Genomic DNA, 22,740 nt, shown 5'->3' with positions numbered 1-22,740 from the left:
TGAGAAACATGATTTTGATTTGGACGAATACTTCTGAAAAACCTTTGAAATATTGTTAAGTGAGCGAGTGAGACATTTGGCGTCTGGTGCTATTTTAAGTGGAGGTGTTTGGAAAGGTGCTTTACTGCAGAGTGAAATAATGAAACACATTAATATAACAAGTGCCCGGGACAACCAGATGCGAGTCATCTTTTAGAGCTATTCGGTCTGGTCCCTCCGTGGCCCACTGCAGCTACTGCTTTGGCCAAATTAAACTAAACAAATCATTTATTTGCTTCCTGTGTTTGTGTGATGTACTTCAACAAAGCGGACAAGATAATTGGCCAAAATCTCCAATTCAAAACAAGAAAGATGGCGTCCAGTACTTGCTCATTCACTTCAATGTGTTCTCAATTTTATAAAAGAAAACGACAAAATATACATCATGTTTCTTTATCTACACTGTAATGGATTTTATACATTTATTTGCTGATGCCAGTTTGATGCCTTTCATGATGCAACTATCTCCACTTTTTTGTATTGTAAAAACAGAATCCCATACTTCTATTTATGTAATCTGAAGAAAAAACATCCATATCAAATAAATCAGCGTAGCTCCAAACTGTAAGGCCTGATACTGTATTGGCCATATTATACTGTGAGTCCAAGGCAACACATTCTGCAGCACGTAGAGTCTTACGTGTTTATTTCAACCACTTGAACTAATTTACGGTATAATCCCTGTTCCGATGGTTATGGCTGTTTTATTGCCCAACTGTCGAGATCACAGGCATTTATTCATTACTCCTCAGTGTTCTGCTCAGGGGATATTTAATTAGGCAATTGTATCACTGTATTCTTTACCGCGGCACCAAGTAAAGATAAAAGCTCTGTGGAGACAATTTATTTGAATGGCAGTCTGAAAAGCCGGCTCAGCCCTCCTGCAGTCAGGTCAGGGCAGCTTTCAGATATAAAAAGGACAGATAAAAATTGTCAAACCTAAAAAAGAATGAAATAAAAAATAAAGTTGGTTGGTTGAAAGTGTCAGTTTTCTGTGGGGGAGCTGACTGACTGAAACACAACACACTCAACGCCTGCATAGTCATTACACTCCTCGCTGTTGCCCTCACAAGTAGTAATTATTTTAGACAAAGCCTGCTATTTTTGAAGTGTGCACGACTGGAAGTTTGAGCTCACATTTACATTTTCATCTTAGTATGTGTGCACTTCAAAAAATGACATTGTTCAAGATTTAGTGGCACCGACAAGTGTAATTAATATGTTTGAAAAAGTCTTGCTGCTGGTCCCACAAAAGGTCAAAACAGTCATCTCCTAATGATGTGATGTTGGCAACATTCAAACACGCAACTTTGTCGATTAGTGGATCAATGATGTCAATCTCACGTACACAAAACAACACAGTGATGCCAAACAAAAATAATGATCATCTCTTTCTACTAAATGGGCATGAGACATTTGTTTTGCACTGGCACCAAAGATGCTTCGTGTGATAATCTGTTAAATTCTAGTTTATATACGTTTGTGTTGGTTAAAGGAACAGGCCATCGTTTTCCCATACTGAGATATGTTCTTACCTGAGCTTAGACGAGTTGATGCGTACCTGTCTGGTCTTTACACGTGCACTCAGTCACGCAAAAAGACCAAAGATGTTGTTAGCATTTAGCCTCTCCTCCTCTCCTATGGGGCCAAACAGGGGATTATCTCCAGAATTCTTTAGGAGTGACGATATTACTGCGCGGACGTCGAAGTGCTCCTAAGGTGTTAAATCAACATGTTTCATTTTGTGTGACTAGACTTGGATCGTGTAACTACTCATGTAACCTTATAGTAAATAGGGAAAACGTGGACGAGCTTGGTCGCTTCTAGCTTCACCCCCATTTGAGCGCATGCGCAAAGACCAGACAGGTACGCATCAACTCGTCTAAGCGTAAGAACATATCTCAGTGTGGGAAAACGGTGGCCTGTTCCTTTAAGGTTTTACTAATGGGGCATATTATTCAAATCCGAGATTTTGCAGCTTTAAAATACGCTTATAGATGGTTCCTCCTCAAAAACATATCTGGGGTAGTATTTTGCTTCAGTTTTGGATAATCCCTTCCTCTTTAGTTATTTCTTTTTTGACTGAAGAGCTATCCCCTCCTGGAACTGCCACCTTAATGTCGTTGAGGGGTTTGAGCACCCGAATGATCCTGGGAGCTCTGTTGTCGGGGTCTTCGTGCCCCTGGTAGGGCCTTCCATGGCAAAAAGGTCCTAGGTGACGGGTCAGACAGAGAACGGTTCAGAAGCCCCATATGAGAGACCAACAGGCCTGGTTTGAATCGTGAGGCTGTCCTTCTGTGGACCCACCACCTGCAGGAGGAGCCAGAAGGGGCTGGTACAATGTGATATGGGCAGCTCCAACAGCTGCCCCCACGACCCGGCAACGGAAAAGTGGAAGAAAATGGATGGATGGATGGACTGAAGAGCTACGATCTGTATTTCCAGAATGCTGTTGCATAATAAGTACAACGGAACTGTACAACTTATTTTTAAAACCCTTACATCTTATCAATGGATCCATTCTGAGCCGTTCTGCACTCACACTGTGTTTATCAAGGCACCATCCATTTGTTAGCATGATTAGCTGAAATTTATCATGGGCAGTTTGCCCAGCTGCCAGCTGAATAAATCTCCCTAAAAGAGCTTCCTTTGCTCAACAGTAATTTTCATGCACACATTGTTATAAAACAATGTCGTGGCCAAAGGCGAAATTTTAAGCAACAATTATGCACAATAGGTCAACTTTATCCTATTAACCCACGCCTTTACCGAGCAGATTTTCTCCTTTTTGATTTGATTAAATAACGCAAAAAAACCAGGCAACAAAAAGTGACAAAAACGCACCACAACAGGAAAAATCTTAGATCAGTTTAGTAGGTCTTAGCTTTCAAATGAGGCATTACACTGGCCTATAGGCTGTTAACTCCAGTCAAGAAGCTTTAAGATTTGGGTAAAGCTGGACTGGAGAAAATGCGCTCGGTTAAGGCGGGGGTTAAAAGGTTAAAGCTACAGTTTGTTGCATGTACAGTTACTGAGTCAATAAAACTCACCACTGTCTGATGGTTGACCTGAATGACCTCATCTCCTGCGTGGATCTTCTTACAGCGGTCAGCCAAGGACTAAAGAAAACAAATCAACATCGGAATTATTGCACATTTTCCCGTTCCACATGCTCAAAATAACATCGACCACAAACAAGACAAGTCAATGGCACTTTCCACTCCGACCATATTGCACTGGCCTTACCCCTTCTGTCGTGCCTGTGATCACATGTAGCCCGTCATATGTTGACTTTATGTACATGCCCTAGGGGGGAACAGAGTAAAAACAGCGAGAATAACTTAACATGAGAGTAAATACAAGGCTCATTAAACATATCAGGATCCAAGATTAGTCATGCAGACTTCGCACAGGGATCACTGCATTGTATTCAATCAAGAGACTTACAATCAATTTGTGTCTTATTTAACTATTTATATATCGTATTTAACGCATTTCCTTTAGTAGCATTAACAGTATATTTTGTAAACGCAAACCCGGTAGTTGATGCTGTGACAGTAAATCAAAAGTGTGTGCAAAATGTCATGAAGTATTGAGGATGAGCAGAAGGGTTTGTGAATTAATTAAATTCATCTTTCTTTCTCGATCACTGCTTTATGATTTAATACATTGGGTACCGCAGTAGAAATAATGAAACTTTTTGGCTATTTATTAATATTCAACTTCCAACCAAATTAAGTTAAAAGCAAGTGTACTTGGTGCCAATTCCCAGCCTGGATAAATGACGGTGAGACTGTGAGCATCTGGAACAAACCCATTTTGAAATAAAAAGCAGATCAGCGCATGAAAAACAGTGACTCCAATCGAGTGTTCGTTAAAGTGATAGTCTGGAAGTCTAAATGTTAACCAAATTTTATCATAAAATGTGCAAAATTGACCACCTGGTTTTGCATTTTGATGTAAAGTAAGTACAAATATAAAATTATTTTTGAAGTTCCTCCTTCCAAGATTTCTGCAGCTAATCAGAGTCTAGTATCCTCCCGCATCGACCAATGAGACGAGCTTTTCCTGTGAACCAGCCTGCCAGATCCAATCAGGAGGGGAGGGGGAGGAGCTTGATCATTTACTTTCAAAATTCTGTTCTTGCTCTTCTCATTTTGCAAACTAAGAGGGCTTTCTGGTCCAAGAGGGGAGGAGTTTACTTTCACATTTCACTATCTCTCCTCACTTTTCAAACTTACAGACTATCACTTTAAACTGAATACTGATTTTCACTGACACTTTCAAGCCTACTCAATCATATTACTCTTTTAAGTAATGCTATACATTAGAACCAACTGTATACAATTCAGTAAGACTATCTCACATTCAACATCTGCGCCTCAAACTCGCTTGTATGAAAAGTTGGTCATCTTTTTCTGAAGCTAAGAGAGGTCTAAAGTGCATAGGCACACTCAAACCCAGAGCCACGCATGAGTAGGCCTCACATGCCGACACACACATTAGTGCCGCGGCCGTCTCCAAGACAAGTAAGAGGTTTATTTTAAGGCCGCTGTTGTGTTCAGGTTTTCAGTCAACGCATGAGAGGACTTCCATTGGCCTCCACTAGCTTCTGTGTGTGGGGGTGGGGTCTTCCCTGGCCCAAAGCGCTGAGAGCCCAAGTGCAGGTCAACTGCATCAGAGGAGAGTAATACAAAGGGACAATATCTGCCTTTATGTTCAATGCATAGGAATGAACGCAGTTTGCAAATATGTGTGTCATGGGCAAGGTGCTCTGAATATGGCTCGTTAACTTTAATCAGGTGATTCACATGGCCACAAGCCCAAATAAACCCCGAGTCAGGGCAGACATCAAAGGTCACACTGATGCTAATGTGCACTGGGGCTCCTATTATACTCTTATTTCGAAATGAACTGAATATTATATAGCTTTGTCTATGCTAGGACTGTCATGATAATTACTGTATTGACTTATCGTTCAATAAACAATACATTTTTGGGCTCAATATTTGTTGTCAGTACATCTATTTGCATTGTTGTGCCTATTATTCTAATGTAATTCTCTATTTTTTACCCAGAGTAATTTGTGTCTCATTGTATTTCAGTCATAATGCATTCATAAGATTCCTTTATTTACAGTTACTTATTACTGCACATGGCTTTTAAAAAAGACCATAAAAAATAAATCAAAATGGCTGTGACTGAAATTTCATGTATAGGAATTCAACCTTTAAAAACTCAGATAAGGCAGCAATTAGGCACGACGTGGTGTCCATTATCAGACATATGGATACAGTTATTCTGAGTGCATTATTCCTTCTTATACCATGGTCCCGTGAACTGAAACTGTTCATTGGGGCCTGTTTGCTTATTTTTTAAGTCCCGGGCAGGAGTTATTTCACTTTTTAATCAGTTTTGCCTGAAACTAGTTCCAGCTCAATTGTTTGTCTTTGCTATGGAAACAGCTGCAGTGAAGTGATATAGAACGTGATTTAACTGTTATTTAACTGTTGCCGGGCTAGGTGTACATGATCACTTTTTAATGGGCACCTTCCAGCCCATCAGAATCGAGTATTCACCCAGACCATGGTATAAAACGCTTTACTGGCATGGCATGCAGAGGTTTTGGCGCTCAGACCCCGGCAGAAGATGTGAGTTATGAATTGATAATAATATGGATGAGCAGAATGCATGACGGGCAGAGGCGGTGAAGGGGCGGAGGTGGGTTGCAGCACAGATGGCAAGCGCATGAAGTCAGGAGGGAGAAGGGTTAATGTGGAATTATTGGCTGAAGTGAAGGTGCGGCTGGCGATGAGGTGATGATTGGATGAAGGCAGGTGACGCAGCAATGACTCTGCCAGATTGAATTTACGCCTGGACTGACTGGAATCGAGTCAAAAGTGAACATCCCTTCACGTCCATTATCTGTAAAAGCACGATGGACTCCTGAATTAACCCACAGCAGGACGCACAAATGATTATATTGATCTTTTAATGTAGTCATGAAAGAAGTCTGTCACATGTGCAGTAATGTCCTCATGTTTGTGCCCTTTACACGCATTGGTGTCTCTATACTAATGTTGCCGCATGAATTTGTGCTTTTCAATCACCTGCACAGCCTGTTATTATTCATGCCACATTTGTAATTGGGGTTTTATCACAATTATTCAAAATCGTATTAGTCACACTTTAACAGAGGTTTTCACCTGTGTTTGGCTCATTACATCTGAAAGGATTATACAGATCTGAGAGCAGCAGTCTCTCCTCTTCATGAGCTGTGTCGGTGTAAGCTCTCACAGGTTTATTCTATAGAAGCAAATGTTACCATAATGTACAACTCAAATAAAGTACTTTTTTTTTTTAAGTTATTGAAGAAGTATTATTTTAGTTTCCTTTTTTAAATGTTGTCACTGATAAATATAAATAATGATTTACCTTTAGTTTTAACACCAGATACACTTGAAATCCCATTCCTTTTATCCAGGCTTGGCACTGGCATAGACAGTACACTGAATTGAAACCTCTGTAGCTTTATAAGTTTAAAAGAGCTGTATTTTCTGTTGGAAAAGAGTCTTACACACACGCACACACATACAGTAACCTATAAAGTCTTAGTTCAGCATAAATCTTCTGACCCTTAGATTAACGCCAGTACCGCCAATTAAATCCTAACATGCATGCTATTTGCTAGGAGCAGATAATCCACCTGCGAAGCGCCTGTAGCCAGGCAGATTAAAAAAGGCCGTTTAATCACATAAAGTGGACACTAGCCCTCCTCTGAACATATGGTGTGGAGATTCTTACCAGCCCTTCAGTGGATTTTATGTTGGCGAGCTGCACCACTTCTAAATGCGCCGCCTGGGACACCATTGGATCAGATGAAAGTGAAATGATGTGATCGCAGACTTCAGACAGGGTTTTACACTGGGGACGACAGAAACTTCAGAATGCTGTACATTTGAACTTGGGACACATATTATCTGAAAAATATGCCAGAAATGATGAATACAGCAAGAGTTGAGTTGTGTTTTTGTTTTGTTTTTATGCAAAGACAGGGGTTTAGACTGGTTTGTACTGGATAAAATCTACGCTTACTTAAGACTTAACCTTTTCTATAACATTTAAAATGAAGAAAACCCCAAACTTTAGGGAATTTTCATACAGGTTAAATGTTTGATGCAGCACCAATGATCGAATCTCCATACGAGCGATCGCGATGTCGTCACATCCGGGGGCCGTGTTGGCATTTTACGTTTTAAACAAATGATAGGAAAAAACAATGTTCATAAACAGGGCAATGCTTCTCTTGCGTAACAGATAGATCACTTTATAAAACCGTGTTATAGGCCTGGATTCATCAGCTGTTGCCTGCCATTCACCAAAACATCCGGCAAAAAGTGCGAAAGTAAACAATAACAGCGATCGCTCGTATTGGTTTGCTGAGGTACTTAGCATTAGAACCAATTGTAATTGTTTTAGTGATAACTAACTACTTGAGTCAGCATTCGCTCAACAGTATTCCTAAGCGTTGTTCTTTTTATATTATTTTAGCAAATGTAAATGTGTTGCTTGATGCCAGCGACGTGGCAGATTATTTCGAATATTCTGCTAAAATTGTCAACATCTGTGCAATGCTGTATCACGGTGTGGGGACTGAAATTCTGCTGACAATCCTGGTCCTGCAGGAGAGGATGGGTATTCCTCAATGGACTTTAATTTTGCTCACTTTATTTCTGTATTTTTTAGGAGCTGTCAAAAAGCTGGTTAACCACTAATGCTTACTTGAATCACCATGGTAACCAGCTTGGTAAGTGCTCCAAGGCATCACTTAGCTGTCAATCTTGCTCAATGTTGCCTCGCAATTGCACTAACCTCTATTCGGGTCTAATTTTGATTATGTTGATGCCACAGCGTGCTTCTTATTTCACTGGACAATGATTATAATAATTATGCTCTGCCTTCACAGTGTTTTTCAATAACAAGCCTTTCTATTCTAGTTTTAGTTTGACTTTGAACTGATGATTGACAACTCACCACGTTGAGGATTTTGTTCTCAGTTTCATAGACGGAGCAGTCCTGGGGAAACATACAGAGTACAGAGAATTACATCCAAAGATCGTGTCCAACTTTCCATATATTAACTTATTACTGGCACTCCTGCTGTAGGTGGATGTAAGCAACAAAAAAAAAGCCAACAAATCTGTGCAGCTTGGCATCTCTAACCCCATGCCACTCCCACACAGACATGCACCAAACACCAAACAAATGAATCACCAACGCGGAGGCATCTCTCAATCGCACTGGCCTGTCTTTCCTCTGTCCCTCCATCCACCCCCTGCACTCCCGCCCCTGCGCTCCCATCAGCACCACCAACAGACGGATCAGCTCCCCCACTTCCTGTAATGTACCAGACTCATTAGCAGTACATGTCTGCCCTTGACAAGCTTTCACATCTGACTAATGTTTGATGGGTAATTTGCATAATTTTTAAAACATTTTTTTCATCACTTCTCAAGATATATACCATCATATCATGCACAAGTGAATGATATTAATGATCACAGCTTCCATCTCACTATAAAGGCAAGGCTGGTTATGAACACCAATGATGCAAACTAGTAACTCCACTGAAGTGCATGGATTTTCTGGGCAAAGTTAAAAACATACTTTTCTCTTAATTGTACTGATCTACCTGCTTTTTACACCTGTTGACTGTCAACAACAAACCTAAACTCACCATAGATACAGACGGCATCTCTGAAATCGCCCATATATGGTCATTTTTGAAAACAGTTAAGGGGGAAAACAATTTTGAAAAAATGTAAATTTTTTCTAATAATTCAAAAACTACTGTAACAAACGCTGAATTATGAATATAGTTTCTACTAAATAATGATACAAAGACATGGGGAGGAGCAAAGTGGTCCAACAGCCCATAAATACATGAATAACGGAGAATGCTAACTTGATGCTACATGTTAGCATCGGGCTAATGCGTACGGTTAGCTAGTGCTAGCTACAACTGCCGTTTTTTCACTTCTACTGAAAAATGTGCTGTGAGAAAATATCCATATGGGCCCGATTTACACTTGACTTTATTTATGTGATAAATAAGTTGATATTCCACCAGAAAATGGCTAAAAAGAGTGGAAAATTGTGTTTCTCTAAAGATTCTATTTTCCCCCTCGGCGAAGCCAAAAAAAAGACCAAAGATGTTGATGAACATTTAGCCTCCTCTTCTCTATGGGGTCAGACGGGGGTGAAGTTATAAGCGACCAAGCTAACGACATCTTTGGTCTTTTTGCGTGACTGAGCGCACGCGTAAAGACCAGACAGGTATGCATCAACTCGTCTAAGCTCAGGTAAGAGCATATCTCAGTTTGGAAAAACGGTGACCTGTTCCTTTAACAACCGGGCCATTGCACTCTCCATAGAAGGGGACTCCACACACCCCCTGCATGTACACCTCACCCCTCTGCCCTCAGTATGGAGGTACAGGGCACTCAAATACAGCAGGGCTCGTTTTAAAAGAAGCTATCACATTTTTTAACAGCAGCTTAAAGTGTACTCTGCCTATCGTATGTTCATTGCTGTTCTGTCTGTCCTATTGTGAAAAACACACTGTGTATGTGAAAAATTATTTTCCCTGGGGGGTAATACATTTTGATATGATAAAAATCACTATGTTACCCACAGTATACATGACAAGTCTGTAGTGTAAGTCAAGGCAGCAGTACTATTGTTCCTTCCTATAAATTGTACTTATATTAGTAGTATTTACAGTAATCCTTCAACTAAAAAAGTAAAACTTCAAAGTGCAAGAAAAACGACTTCATCCACCTCCGATCCTGCATAATTCGGCGGGCTCGAGAATAATTGAAGCTGAATACATCCACACTACAGTGCTGCTAGTTCTCTCGCGTCACTGATGAGGCCAATGAGTAAGTGCCACTTCTTACCATTTCCGTTACTCATGATTCACTTCAAGAATAAAAGCATACAATTATTGGGACAAAGACTCCTTTTCGTACCTGTTGAACAATCGTGGTCAGCTCGAGACACAACTGTATGACGTTGTTTCTGGTGACGGAGTAATCAGCCACGGCCGCGAATGGAGACCTGAAAAAGAAAGAGCACCTGGAATGAACCATTAGACCATCCTTTGTTATAATTCGAGGAACTGGAAATAGTCAGTGTTTGTTCTGTGAATATTTAGCATTCAGACAAACAAGTAACAGCTGTCGAGGGGGTTCAGGCCACTCAGGTGTTAAGTTGTTACCTGAGTCAGACCGTGAAAGTCAAAGGTAGTTGAGTAAAATCTCTCAGCTGGTGCCAAAATGCCTTTCTAGCTCTCACTGACCCTCCCGCACGTCCCGATTGTTCACTTGAGGCTGTTATGGGCTTTAATAGTGCTGACTAACTGCCTCACCAGTTTTTCACCTTTTATAGCAAACGTGTTAGTTTAAAACTGTTGGCTAGACATTTTCTTTTGTTTGTGTTCTACTTGTGTTATAATAAATAACAATCATAAATCAGTCTTAAACTCATGAAAATGTATCAAAAGTTACATATCACAGCTGATCTCCATGGTAACAAAAAACTATTTAATACCACAATCAATACTTCTGAAACTCAACACAGTTACTGAACATACTTATTTATCAGGCCCATTAGCCAAAAATGCTGTACCTTCTGTTATAAAAGTAATATTTACCAAAATCGGTTCTTCCGGTTTTGCAGAAAAATGCTAACGGCATGCAGCTACGCTAACGCCGGAAGTAGTGACTTTAGTAAATATTACTTTTTTAGCAATAGGTGCAGCATTTTTGGCTAATGAGTCTGAGAAATAAGTAGGCTCAGTAACTCTCCATTGAGTTTCAGAAATATTGATGGTTGTTTTTAAAAGTTTTTTATGAGTTTTTTCTCGCATATTTGCCGGTCTGCTAGGACCCGGAAGCAGAAGTCGTGACGTCACACTTAACAAACGTATTAGCCTGGTTCCACATCTGCTCCTTATGGGTTGCCCCAGCAGCATCAAAGATTGTGTCAAATTTCCCTGAGGGGACAATGAAGTTCACCACCTTAACTTTGATCCCCCGCACAACAACAGTCACCACCTCAATCATCACGCTATAGTAAACAGGACCCCAAACACTCCGGACAGAGTCAAAACAAACAGGCCGCGTTTGTGTAGACTGGGGTGCTCATTTTCATGAGACTTGACGTCATTGTGTCGATTAAATTCATGTGCTTTACAAAGTGGGGATTTTGATGTTATCAAATAAAAACGGTCTGTTGTCACTTTGGTGTTCTTCTCAAACGCCGGGTTTTATGAAACATCACACTCATTTGCCTTTTGTTGGTTAATGTCAGGCATTTCTCTCGCAATTATGTGACTCCAAGGACAATGGCGTCTGACTGTAAATTCATGAAAGGAGCGTCATTTAACAATACAGTTGAAATAAAACGATAAATTAATGAATCTGCTCATTTCTGCATTGAGGCAGCTCGTTTTTACCTGAGTTTCGAGGTTCTTTTCCCCAATTGTGGGAGCAATTGTGCATATTTCAACAGCTCCCCAGGACCACATAAATATATGTAGAATTGACACTCATTTGCCTTCTGTTGCTATGCTGTGACTCCACCTACATATCCTCGTCTTGCCCAAAGAGTGTCTTCTGCAATTAGATGATGTTATTTAAATTCAGCCAGTTTTGAACGGCGCATTGATCAGACATGTGCAGACACAAACACTGAGTCAATCCCACAGAGGCATAAATCCACGTAAAAATAGACTTGCCCGAAGCCTGTGAGGCCATCTTCCTATAAGCCTTTTCTCTCCTTGTTAGTTGATTAGCTATGGAAATAGAGAACATCTAATGCAAATGTGGTGTTAACATAAAGCAGTCCCAGGATTATAACCGTTTGTTGGAGGCGGATTTCTTTGGAAGCAGAGGCACCACAGCAGTGAGTTATGCAGCAGAAAATAGACCAAGAAGCAGACAATTGTATCCATCCAACATCTACATTACGGCACTGAATCTCATGCGTCTCAATTTCAAACTAATTTATAGCAGATGTCAACGTAAAACAATGCCTTTTTCTCTTGTTACAGGCTCTAGGAGGCCGGAACTCTGCTAAATGGGAATTCTAAACTTTGCAAGAACGACAAATTATGATGAACTAATTTTTCTGGGGGAGCTATTTCGTAAAAAGTGCAAAGAGGGGGGCTACATAAATGCTGCTTAAAGGCAGTAGTTTTAGTCACATTTTAGTAATTTCTAAATGTGAATAGTTCAAGTCTAGTTTTAGTCGGCAAAAACTCAAACTCTTTCTAAGTGCAGACTGTGGACTAGACAGAGTACAGACGGGTGGCGCGATGTGCAATCTTCAGCTTCATACCTGGCGCAGTAATTGGGCTTGACAGTCTCCCACGGCGATGTTACGCACAGCAGGCCCTCCCCATGCTTTTCCTCCTACAGACTGGAATATTTTCAACTACTGTGGGTGACGGTGGGTCGCACGTGCTGGTGTTTTGATTGCGTATGCTGCATGGAGTTTGCCCCGCGCGCGTGAATACTGGCGCTAGAGCGGGACGCATCATCGATATGCTCTCTCATACTCGCCATCTCTTTCGCTCTCACAACATGCGAGAGGAGTAAGTTCTAGTTTTAGTCCGTTTCATTAAAAAGTAATTAGTATTTCAACAAATTCATTTGGATAAGAAGCCTCCTCATCCTCTGATGTCTCGAGATTTTTTTTATTGACACTCGTTCATCAACATGTTTTCTGTGTTCAATAGGGGGAAAAACTGCCCTGAGAAAGATAAACATCGGCGTGACATTGCTGTCAGTCGCGCGATCAGACCCATGGATCTATGAGGCCCAGATTGTAGCACGCAGGGGAGAGAGGGAGAGAGGGGCGCACCCTGCCCCATGTGAGGCCACCTGACCTGACACCACCGCCCTGTGTCACACGTAGCGGGTGCGTTATAGTCTTTGTTGACAAAAACAACCCAGCTCATGTGCTCTTACTGGTCTAAAAAAGGAAGGACAATCACATCTAAACTTGGGTGTTACCTTTGCTACCTTTAATGTGGTATGGCCCTAAAACCAGTGATGTGCGGTGAGGCACATGCTATTGACTCCAATACAAAGCAAACAAAACTGCAGGAAAAAAATGCAATTTGCTGCCTCAAGTATTCTCTTACTTTGGAATAGCATTCAATAGCAACACATTTAAACATAAAATACATTATCTCGACATTGCAAATAAAAATTAAAAGACAACATAGTAAACGTGACCGGGTCTTATACCCCGCCCGTCCAAATGATAAATTAATGACATTCCTGATGCGCCATGTGGGCGGTACATGGTCGCATTGACATTTTCAACATAAAGACATCCATAAAATGTTTTATTTACTCTTTTACGTTTAAATTGCCTCTCCTAAACCGTGCAAAATAATAAAACAGACTGGTTTTCACTTGTTGTCCACATGTTTTGTAGAAATGTGTAGCGCTGACACAACGCCCCCCTCGGGTCGTCAGGGCAGTGCATTGGATCAAAACGCGATTTAAAGTTAAATGAACAGGTTAAACAAGTCGTTCTTTTGCCTGATTCTTTATCCAGGTGATAGAAATCCAACGTGCACAACAGCAACCCATTTACAAATGAATTTTACTTTTACTGGGCGAAAAAAGCCCCGAATGGGACAGAGCGCTGAGTGAATGAGCAGAGCCCTTGCGCTCTCGCCGCAGCTCCACCCTCTTTACACAATATCGACAACTGATAAAACATTTGGGCATTTTTTAACCACAAGATTGATTAAAATCATAGGGAATCCCTTAAGAGAAGTGACTTTTTTCATAAAGTGTTGGTTTTTTTTTTCCATGATGACTGGTGAGGCCTCCCCTGACCGCGTGTCATTGCCTAAAACGTTGTCGGGATGAAAATAAGTTAATTTAAATCAAATAGTTAGTTGAAATTCGCTTTGTGTAATCTCTTAAACAGGTTGCTCGCCCTCAGGTAGGTGATACGATGATACATGACGTTTATATGATATGAAAGATGGTCGTTCTGATGAGATTATCGTGTGTATTGATTAGTGTAGAGTCACAGCATTTAGCAGCTCTCACCTGTCGAGCCAGGCCAGGAGGCTCTTGGCGGCAGCGATGAGGTCCACCACTGAAGTCAGGAAGTCATTGGGCAGCTTTCGAGTGGCTCTTCCGTCGTAGTGTCCGCTGCGCCGCCTCCCCGTGATGAAGTTCTGCAGGTTCTTCGCCGACGCATTCAATTTATGAGAAAGTGTCTTCAGGTTCTCTGTCTCCAGCCCATAGTTCTAAAAAAGGAAAAGCTGGTTTTACTATTAAGATTATCAGTGTCTGACTCACACTCAGGATGGCGGTGTTCTATCTAAGGACTGCTTATGAGCCCTGAGGTGCAAGCGCAAGTGAACAAATTGTACTGCAGATGTGTGTGATTGTAGTGGAAAACTTAAAACGAAGTACTTTGGTGAAAAAAAAGATAATAACATTTTCTAGCGGGACTTTCCTGGTTACTATAAAGGTCAAATCAGCAAAAAGTGATGTTAATTTTTGTACAAATTCAAAGAAAGGGAGAGCAATCCATGTTTATTGTGAAAAATAACAAAATGTATGAGTTCCTGTTCAAAATAAGTGGGGTCAACTCACAAGTCCTGGAGTGTGAGAAAAGATCCAGGTCCCACGTGTGTAATAAGTTTCTGGTTTGGTGCCACACTGTATGCTTTCTAAGAACATCCCGTTTGTCTTTTACGTACAGAGACAGGGATCAGCGCTTACAAAAGGCCAGTCTGACCAGCACAGTGGGAGACCACTCATCACGTGACCACTGCCATGTGAGGGGACAAGCGTTGAGCCGGCACACTCTGTGGAGCTGTCTCTTCAGTTGAGCATTCGTTACGACTGACTATTGCACGAACGCACACCAGATCGCTGCGGGCATCTGTCGCGTCACTGTATCTTGGGAGAGGCAGGAGGACCCACTAATCATATTTAATACAGCACTGCCTTACGGACTTAAAGCCAAATCCCAGTTATGTAAGGAGCTTTGAGGTTGTAGTAGATCCCTCATGTGCCGTGCCGGACAAGAGACTTTAGTCTGAGATAGCATCTGTGACCCATGAACGTTGTATCTCCCTCTGGCCTTACGTGGTCTCTTGGGTTAAAGAAGAAATCCTTCTTACTCATCACTATGTCTGTGTCCTTATGTGTTCTGCTTAAATCCACTGTATAAATCTTTTGTATACAAACACACATTTGCACAGACTAGCTCTACTGCAAGTAGCTAAAATAAGAACAAAAAAAGTGAACATTTATCAAACATACCCTTTAAATACTCAGAATCAGAATCAGAATTATGAACACATAGTTAGCTGCCAATCTAAATTTAGTTGTGGCCTAGTATCCGGGTACAGTAGACGCCATCCAACAATGTCTTCAGAAGATGCACCTGGCGAAATTCCCTGGACACTGCTTGAATTAGTCAGTGTCCAGCAGACTTTGCCTCCTGTTGCATCAGATAGTGTTTGTTTAAAATAACTGGATTTGGGCAACAATGCAAAGTGCTGTTTCAGGAAAAAATAAGATTAAAAGTATGTTTTACCTGTAAGCCAATCAGGCAATACATTATCTGTGACTGTCTAATCTGAACAGGCTGCAAATCACTGAAGAAGAAGAAGAACTTTCATTTATATAGCAACTGTCAGATTCACTCAGAAACTGGTCTGTGGATTGGGAATGTCTGACAAGAAACACTTTACTTTAACATTGTGGTTTTCGGACATCCACTCAATGGCAAAACAGAGCGTGAATCAGTGCTTGTTATTCTTGATTGTTCTACATTTGAGTTATGGAGCGACACAGCCCGGTATGTGAGGGACCGGTCATCTCAGCGGTTTGTCATTGGGCTACGTCCAAGTGCTAATTCAGCTGAGTAAGTGTGAGTAGTAGAAAATGACTAAACAAGTCAGTACGCAGTATCTACCCATCTGCATATCTTTTAACAATGTTTTTATACATGACACGTTTAAGTGTTACACATGTTTACAGCCCTCCCATCGGCACACCACTTGTACTTGGGAAATCACTTGAAGTAAAAGAGGCAGTAATCCTTGTCTGCACTAATGACAGCTGGGAGATCTGCCGGCAGGGGATGTTCGGGACTGATTATTAAAACTAACATGTTTACTGTGATCTTTGGAAATTAAAGTTTTTGCTGTGGAGAAGGTCAGTGATTAAAGCTTCTTGCCAACATATTATTGGCTACAGTAGTGAGATCTCTTTAAATAATGTTTTCAAGACGTTTCTTAAAAGTACAAAGGCAGTTGATATGCCTAAGATCAAAAGTGAAGGAGTTCCAGACTGACCAGAGCACAGAGCAGGTCCACAGCCTCGAGGATGAGCTCCTGGTGTCCGATGCGAGACACACCCAGGTCCTCCAGCTCCTGGTGGGTGATCCGCAGCAGCTGGTCTCCCCCCACGTTCTCCCTCTCAAAGTTCTTTATGTACTGCTGCAGGCAATCGTCCAAACCTGGGGCAAAACACAAACAGGTCAGGTACAGCATGAGACACACAGGCTGTTTTACAAAGGGAGTGATTGATGTGTATTTGAACACAGGTAAACTGTATGAAGTGGAGGAGAGAAATGGGTAAGTGTGAAGATGTAATGAGTGATGAAGGCTGAGTCAGAGCAGCAGATCTCTCCTGGTGATTCTTGTCTGCTGAGGTTAGTATCAGAGGAGCTCAGAGGGACGAGTGATCAAACAAGTGAAACTGTATCAGATGTATAGCTTGTTTTGCATAAATCAAACTGTTGCATGTCTTTATGTATTTGCAACAATATGAGACACTGAACCTCAACACATCAGAATCCAATCCAACCAGATGACACAACTTAAGTAAAAAAACAGGCTAGCAAAAATATCACAGGACTTGAACCTCAAAGACGTGTCACATCTGTGTGTTTCAGTGTTTGCTTTTTTATGTCTTAATGTTTAAAAACTGCAAAGCAAATATGTGCATATCCCGTCAAATCCCTGATAACGTACTGCATTCTAAACACTGCTGCTGGTGACAGAGAGAGTATCCTTTGTTAGTGTTTTCTATACCCTCAGCCTCTTTCCTTCCTCACACAGCCCTGAGCTCATCTCACAGAAAAGACCATCGAACACGTGATGAAAGGACGAGGCTCGTCCTGATCATGAATTCCTGATGGGTTTGGCTGGCAGCTCAAGCAAAGACTGGAAACTTAACGGTTTTTCACGCTAAGGGGGAAAAAAAAACCACAGACCTTAACTAATCAGCCTGTTTACCAACTTAATTGAGTCTCTATTTGTCAATGAAGTATTTCCCCGCATCACCATGGAGACCAGGAGGCAGGATTTGGCTGGGGTTTTCTGGCCTCGAGGATAGACAAAGAAATAACTCAAGACTTCAAGCTCGTAATGCGACGTTTATGACCGCATCAGTTTTTTAATATGAACAGTTAACGGCTCTCATTTATGACAAGAGCAGGTTTTGCACAGATGCGACTGAGTGAACACTAGAAAACAGCATAAAGCACAGCAGGCAACACATTGTTCAGCACAGAAGTAGAAGAAGGAGCCTATTTCCTTTAATTGTACCCCAAAGTATTGTGTACATGTACAAAGGGTTGGCAACTTAAAGGGACTATACAGAGTTTAAAAAATGTTAAAACTAAGTATTTTCATCCCTCTACATTTTTCAGCCATGTCCTAATATGCAGAATGAGCTCAGACCTGTTCACCACAACTGCCTCCAAAATCCTGCACTGTCACTCAAAAAGGTGTTAATTCGGGTCCGAAGTGCCGTCATGCACAAGCTTAATAGAGAAGCTGCAGTTACGCGTAAGACCTGAGGTGGCAGTAGTGAGCATAAAGTGACTAACTTGCATCTAGCCCCTTTAAGTGAAAGAAATATTGCATCATTTTCAAATCAAGTACATTACTATAACAAGGAGAGCACCTAGGACTGTTAGGACTGTCAAAGTTGTCCACATACATATAAAAAAAAAAAAAAAAAAAACAGCGGTGAGGAAGCTTGTATGATTCTAATCAAACCTTTTACTTCACGTCAATTAGTGATGACTGGCTCCTTAGAAATAATATGAAAATTTGCCCGATTTTTGAGCAGCTTTTGAAATGGACGGATTTCAAAGATTCAGCTCCCTATTGTTTGCTATTGAAGTAAGTACAACCATAGCAGAGGATTTGGGGATTGTTTTGTAGAAACTAGGAAAAAAAGAAGTAAAGATAGATACTGTGGCCCACGCTCCATTATAGTGGGGGACCCCCGAACTTTGTATGGCGGGCGGCGCAAAGAAGAATTCAGCTATGAACAAGCTATTAAATCCCATCACTACTTCAAGCATCAAGGGAAGACAGGCCTTTCTTCTCATTTTTAAAGATATTGGGCCACAAGGACAGCGCTAGCTCTAAACGCGATGATTATCTTCCATGTGGCGCAACTGTTGCACTATGTGCCACTGGCGAGAGGGCATCGCTTATAAAAAGAGAAGAGGTCGACTGAGGCATGGTTTATTACAAGCAGCACTTAGAGCGGTGCTCTGATGGCAGCCTCACATTCATTTCCTCCGTTTAAATTGCACTGCCTTGTGTTCTTCCTTTAAGTATTATAGGCTCTCACAGGTCAAACTAAAAACTTTATTAACCCCATCGTGAACTAAGCAATGTTCGTGTCCTGAGAGAAAGAGATGTATCTTACAGTTGCCATTGCTCAGCCATGATTGAGTTAACACGACCAAAACAAATGCACATGTAAAAAAACAAACAAACACAGTACTGGAGATGGAGATCAACCAGGGCAGCACTTTACTTTGCAGCACAGTAATAGCACGGTACCTAAAACTGTAATGATGTGGAGCCTATATGGTAATTAAATGAAAACAGGTCAAGGTGATATGACTTCACCCTGATCTTATCTCATAGGAAAACTCACTTAGGAAACATTATATATTCTTGGCACTATGTGGAAACAGGACTGTGAAATGCATTATCCTTTGTTATCCCTTGTTCCTACGCTATTTCCAGCCTATTACCTTGTTATTAATGTGCTGCAAAGTAAAGCGCAACCCCAACCACCAAACAAACTAAGCTCAGATGATAAACAAAGAGCACAGACTTATAAGAAATTGGCAAATCACTTTAGGAGGATGGGACGTATGCGTAACCATGGCGACTGTTCAATCAGCAGAGTAAACCAAACAGAAAACTTAGAAATTCAGTATAAACGATACAATTAAAGAATTACATTTTAAAATACTACACAATATCTAAGTACAAATGATCCTAAATGTGATTTCTGTGAAAAAGACTTTTAATTTTACTGTTTTTCATTGAAGATGTGGACAGAATTAGAATTTTCTTTTTTACTGAAAAGCCTCATTAACTTCAGTTGCACATGAAAAATTATACAATATGTTATGATTTTGTATGTTCGTGAATACAAATTTGCTGTGATTTCATCCCTTATACATTTCTTATTGCTCCTTTGAATGTGTTGTTTTGTTTGATGTATATTTCTTGTTACCGTTAATGCACTTGAATGTGTATATTCAATAAAATAAAGTAAAAACTACCATAAACCCTGAAAACAACTGATCCTGAAGCGTCCCAGAGCATTTGCTTTCCTGTGATGGAGAATAAAGGCACCATGCAGCCCATACAGCCGCTGGGCCATTGAAAGGTCAGATACCTTTAACCTTTGACATAACTATTTGACACTGAGTTTTGCAAAAAAAAAAGAATAATTTGCCAACACCACAGATATCACATTCCTGTAAATATCTATTACATTTCATTTCCCCACTCAATACAAGCCCTCTGAATGTAATATCTTGTTTCAAAGTCGTCCCTGAAGTCATAACAGAGCGCGGCTGTGGATCTCTGATGATGACACTGTGTAATCTGTGCTACATGAGTGACCCTGTCCATTCCCTCCCGAGGTCAGATTATCAAGCACGCTGCGGAGAAATTAAAAGCGCAGCGCCGACACGTTCTAATCTCTCTTTGACATAATCCACTAATGGCGCCGGGGCAGATTGACAAGGCTGTTAGTTCAGTGATAATGGCAGTTTTTTGTGACTCCATCTCTCGACACGATCAGCCTCAGACAAGCAAAGAGATGCACCAGAGAGATGGAGACGGCGAGCAGATAAACAACTGATAGGCCTAACATAAAAAGGGACATGAAATGCTTTATTTTTGGAGCATAAAGGATTATACTAAACCTACTCTGATATAACTTCAAAAAGCATGGGTATACTGGGGATTCTAGAGTTATTGGTTTCACACAAAAAAAAGACAATAACGGATTATGTAGAAAAAAAGAAAGAAAAACATTACCAAACAACAAACAAAGATGCAAGTCTGACCATTTTGCCATCACTTACTGCAGTGAGTGCAAAGTGCGTATGTAGCCACGGCTGCCTTTTTGGCGGCAGACCAACAGATGGGGCGACACATAGAGATGCACCGCTTTTTTGTTACCGATACTGGGGTTTGAGTGTCTGCCGATATCCGATATTTACAACCGATACCAAGAGACTTTCCTAGGAGTGGTTTTCTCTGAGTGAAACATTTTATTGACTCTTCTCCATTGTAAGATCAATAAAGTCATATTTCATTGTCATGTTACAGATCAATTATCAGTTATATCTATAGAGTTCGGGAGTGGGACGTCATATCGCTAAGCATTATGGGAGCAGCAATTGTAAACTAATGGAGATTTTAAAAGTTAAAATTAAAAAACTCAGCAGCTAATGAAGTTGTTCTACGGCTATTTTCACCACTTTTTATACTGTCTTTAGCTAATGTTAGTCAATGGAAATGTATGCTAACAGCTGCAAAGATGGCGGATCTCCATGGTAACTGTGGAATTTCCCGAACTCTATTGATAAACGCTTAGACAAACATTTAACAAGGATGGCTTTCCTACACTAAATACATTACATTCATATAAACAACTCACATTAAATGATCTGATCATTACAAATGTGTTAGATCAGGTATTTCTTAAACTGAAATACAAATGTTTGGCTTCAGCAGTGGTTATTTTATTTTATTAGGCCACTTTAGGTATTTGTATCATAGTTTCTGTCCCAGTGTTGATTAGTTTTCATTAGCATTAGCATGTTCCCACTAGCTTTAGCATGCTATTGCTAACCATAGAATTTTGCGCTGTGATCAAAAGTACATTTGCAAAGGTTGAAACTAACGCTGCGATTGAATACTCCACAGCATGCCCATATTCACTTAGATTTAAGATAAGATGAGATAAGATAATACTTTATTGATCTCACAATGGAGAAATTCACTTGTTACAGTCGGCGTTCAAGAAGATCACTCAGTGTTGTGCATAAACAGACTGGAAAATGTGCAGCCTGTAAAATAGAATAAAAACGAGGTATCCCATGAACAACAAGCAGCAGAAATACAATAGGTGAGCAGCAACAATAAAAATAGGTGGTGGAGGTGTATTTAGGAGGTGTTTTTAAGGCGTTGAGAGCCCAAACTGGTGTCGGTTCAGTATTGGATATTTTCAGCAGACGCCCGATATCGTACTTTTTCCAGTATCGGCTCCGATCATCCCTAGCGACACCACACATCTGCACCATCAGACCCTCACCAACATCATTCATGTCATTCACACAAAGACATGACCAGAGAACCCGGAGGAAACCGAGGCCCTGTCCAGTGAAGCACGAGCACTAACTGTAGGTGTTCACTCATTTTTAAGTAACAAAAATGGCAGAGCTACTGATGTTACTGAAGACGCACGGGACAGTTGTCCACAAGGCTCCAGACTTGGAGAATGGCTGACACACACATATTAAAAAAACAAAAAAACAAAAACAGCCGTGAATATAAGAAACTTTTTTCTTTGCTATATTTACCAAAATGTCTGTGTGTTCACAACGAAAATAAAAATGTGACTCATCATCAAGCGTATGTAGAAATAGAAAGCCTTTGGGGAGATGCTTGGAAAGGGCAGGAGAGCAACTGGTTTGAGATTCTAAGCAAAGAGCTGATGCAAGATTGTGTGAACGCAATTCAATTCTTCATCCAAAATGAAACGATCTATATTTTATATTGACGTTAAAGACATTTGGACGAAGGCAAGAAAGTTCAACACCATATTTGAGAACAAGACGATACCATCTTAAGTGATCGCTAGTATGTGGGCAAATTGTCACTCAACTCACTGAGCCCTTTGTGCCCACTTATGAGAACCTCTTGTTTAAATGGTCTTTGTCACAGCTGGGAATGGGGCACCTCGCTCACACAAAGGCACTGGAGGAGGTGGTGGAGGGTGGGGAAGGCCCGTGGGATAGTGGGGAGGTCACAGTTTGGCCCTATTTGGCCTCCAGTGACATCCCAGAGCGCGGTGCTTATAATGGGACGTGTGAATGGTCATGGACAAAACGCTGCCAGTCCTCACAGAGCTCAGGAGACAAGAATAAACAGTCCCCCTCCCCTGCACTTTAAATTAGCATTACCAGGCTCTGGGCACTGAAACGGTCGCTGCTCCAATTGTCAAATATGGGACACTATAAGAACTGTATCTTATGAGTCATATCCAGTCTCTCTCACAAGCCGTCATCTCCAGCATTATAGGCCTA

At 40.9% G+C, this 22,740-nt stretch overlaps 1 protein-coding gene across 3 annotated transcripts in view; it reads right to left on the bottom strand.

Annotated features, from left to right (window-relative positions):
* LOC306970530 (connector enhancer of kinase suppressor of ras 2-like) overlaps positions 1–22,740 on the bottom strand; it is a 45,388-nt gene that overhangs the window by 20,509 nt on the left and 2,139 nt on the right. For 2 of the 3 annotated variants that reach the window (XM_079566521.1, XM_079566522.1), the window contains exons 2-8: positions 16,448–16,611; positions 14,178–14,380; positions 10,071–10,176; positions 8,074–8,115; positions 6,844–6,963; positions 3,286–3,345; positions 3,090–3,158 (exon numbers count right to left, since the gene is read on the bottom strand). In XM_079566521.1, coding sequence (XP_079422647.1) covers positions 3,090–3,158; positions 3,286–3,345; positions 6,844–6,963; positions 8,074–8,115; positions 10,071–10,176; positions 14,178–14,380; positions 16,448–16,611 — 764 coding nt within the window. The remainder of the gene's footprint in view (positions 1–3,089; positions 3,159–3,285; positions 3,346–6,843; positions 6,964–8,073; positions 8,116–10,070; positions 10,177–14,177; positions 14,381–16,447; positions 16,612–22,740) is intronic. The other variant, XM_079566523.1, reaches the window with a different exon arrangement.

The sequence above is a fragment of the Gobius niger genome (assembly GCF_951799975.1).
Source record: "Gobius niger genome assembly, chromosome: 11".
Taxonomy (NCBI): Eukaryota; Metazoa; Chordata; class Actinopteri; order Gobiiformes; family Gobiidae; genus Gobius; species Gobius niger.
The sequence above is the reverse complement of the archived record's forward strand: the minus strand, read 5'-3'. Positions and strand labels throughout refer to the sequence as shown.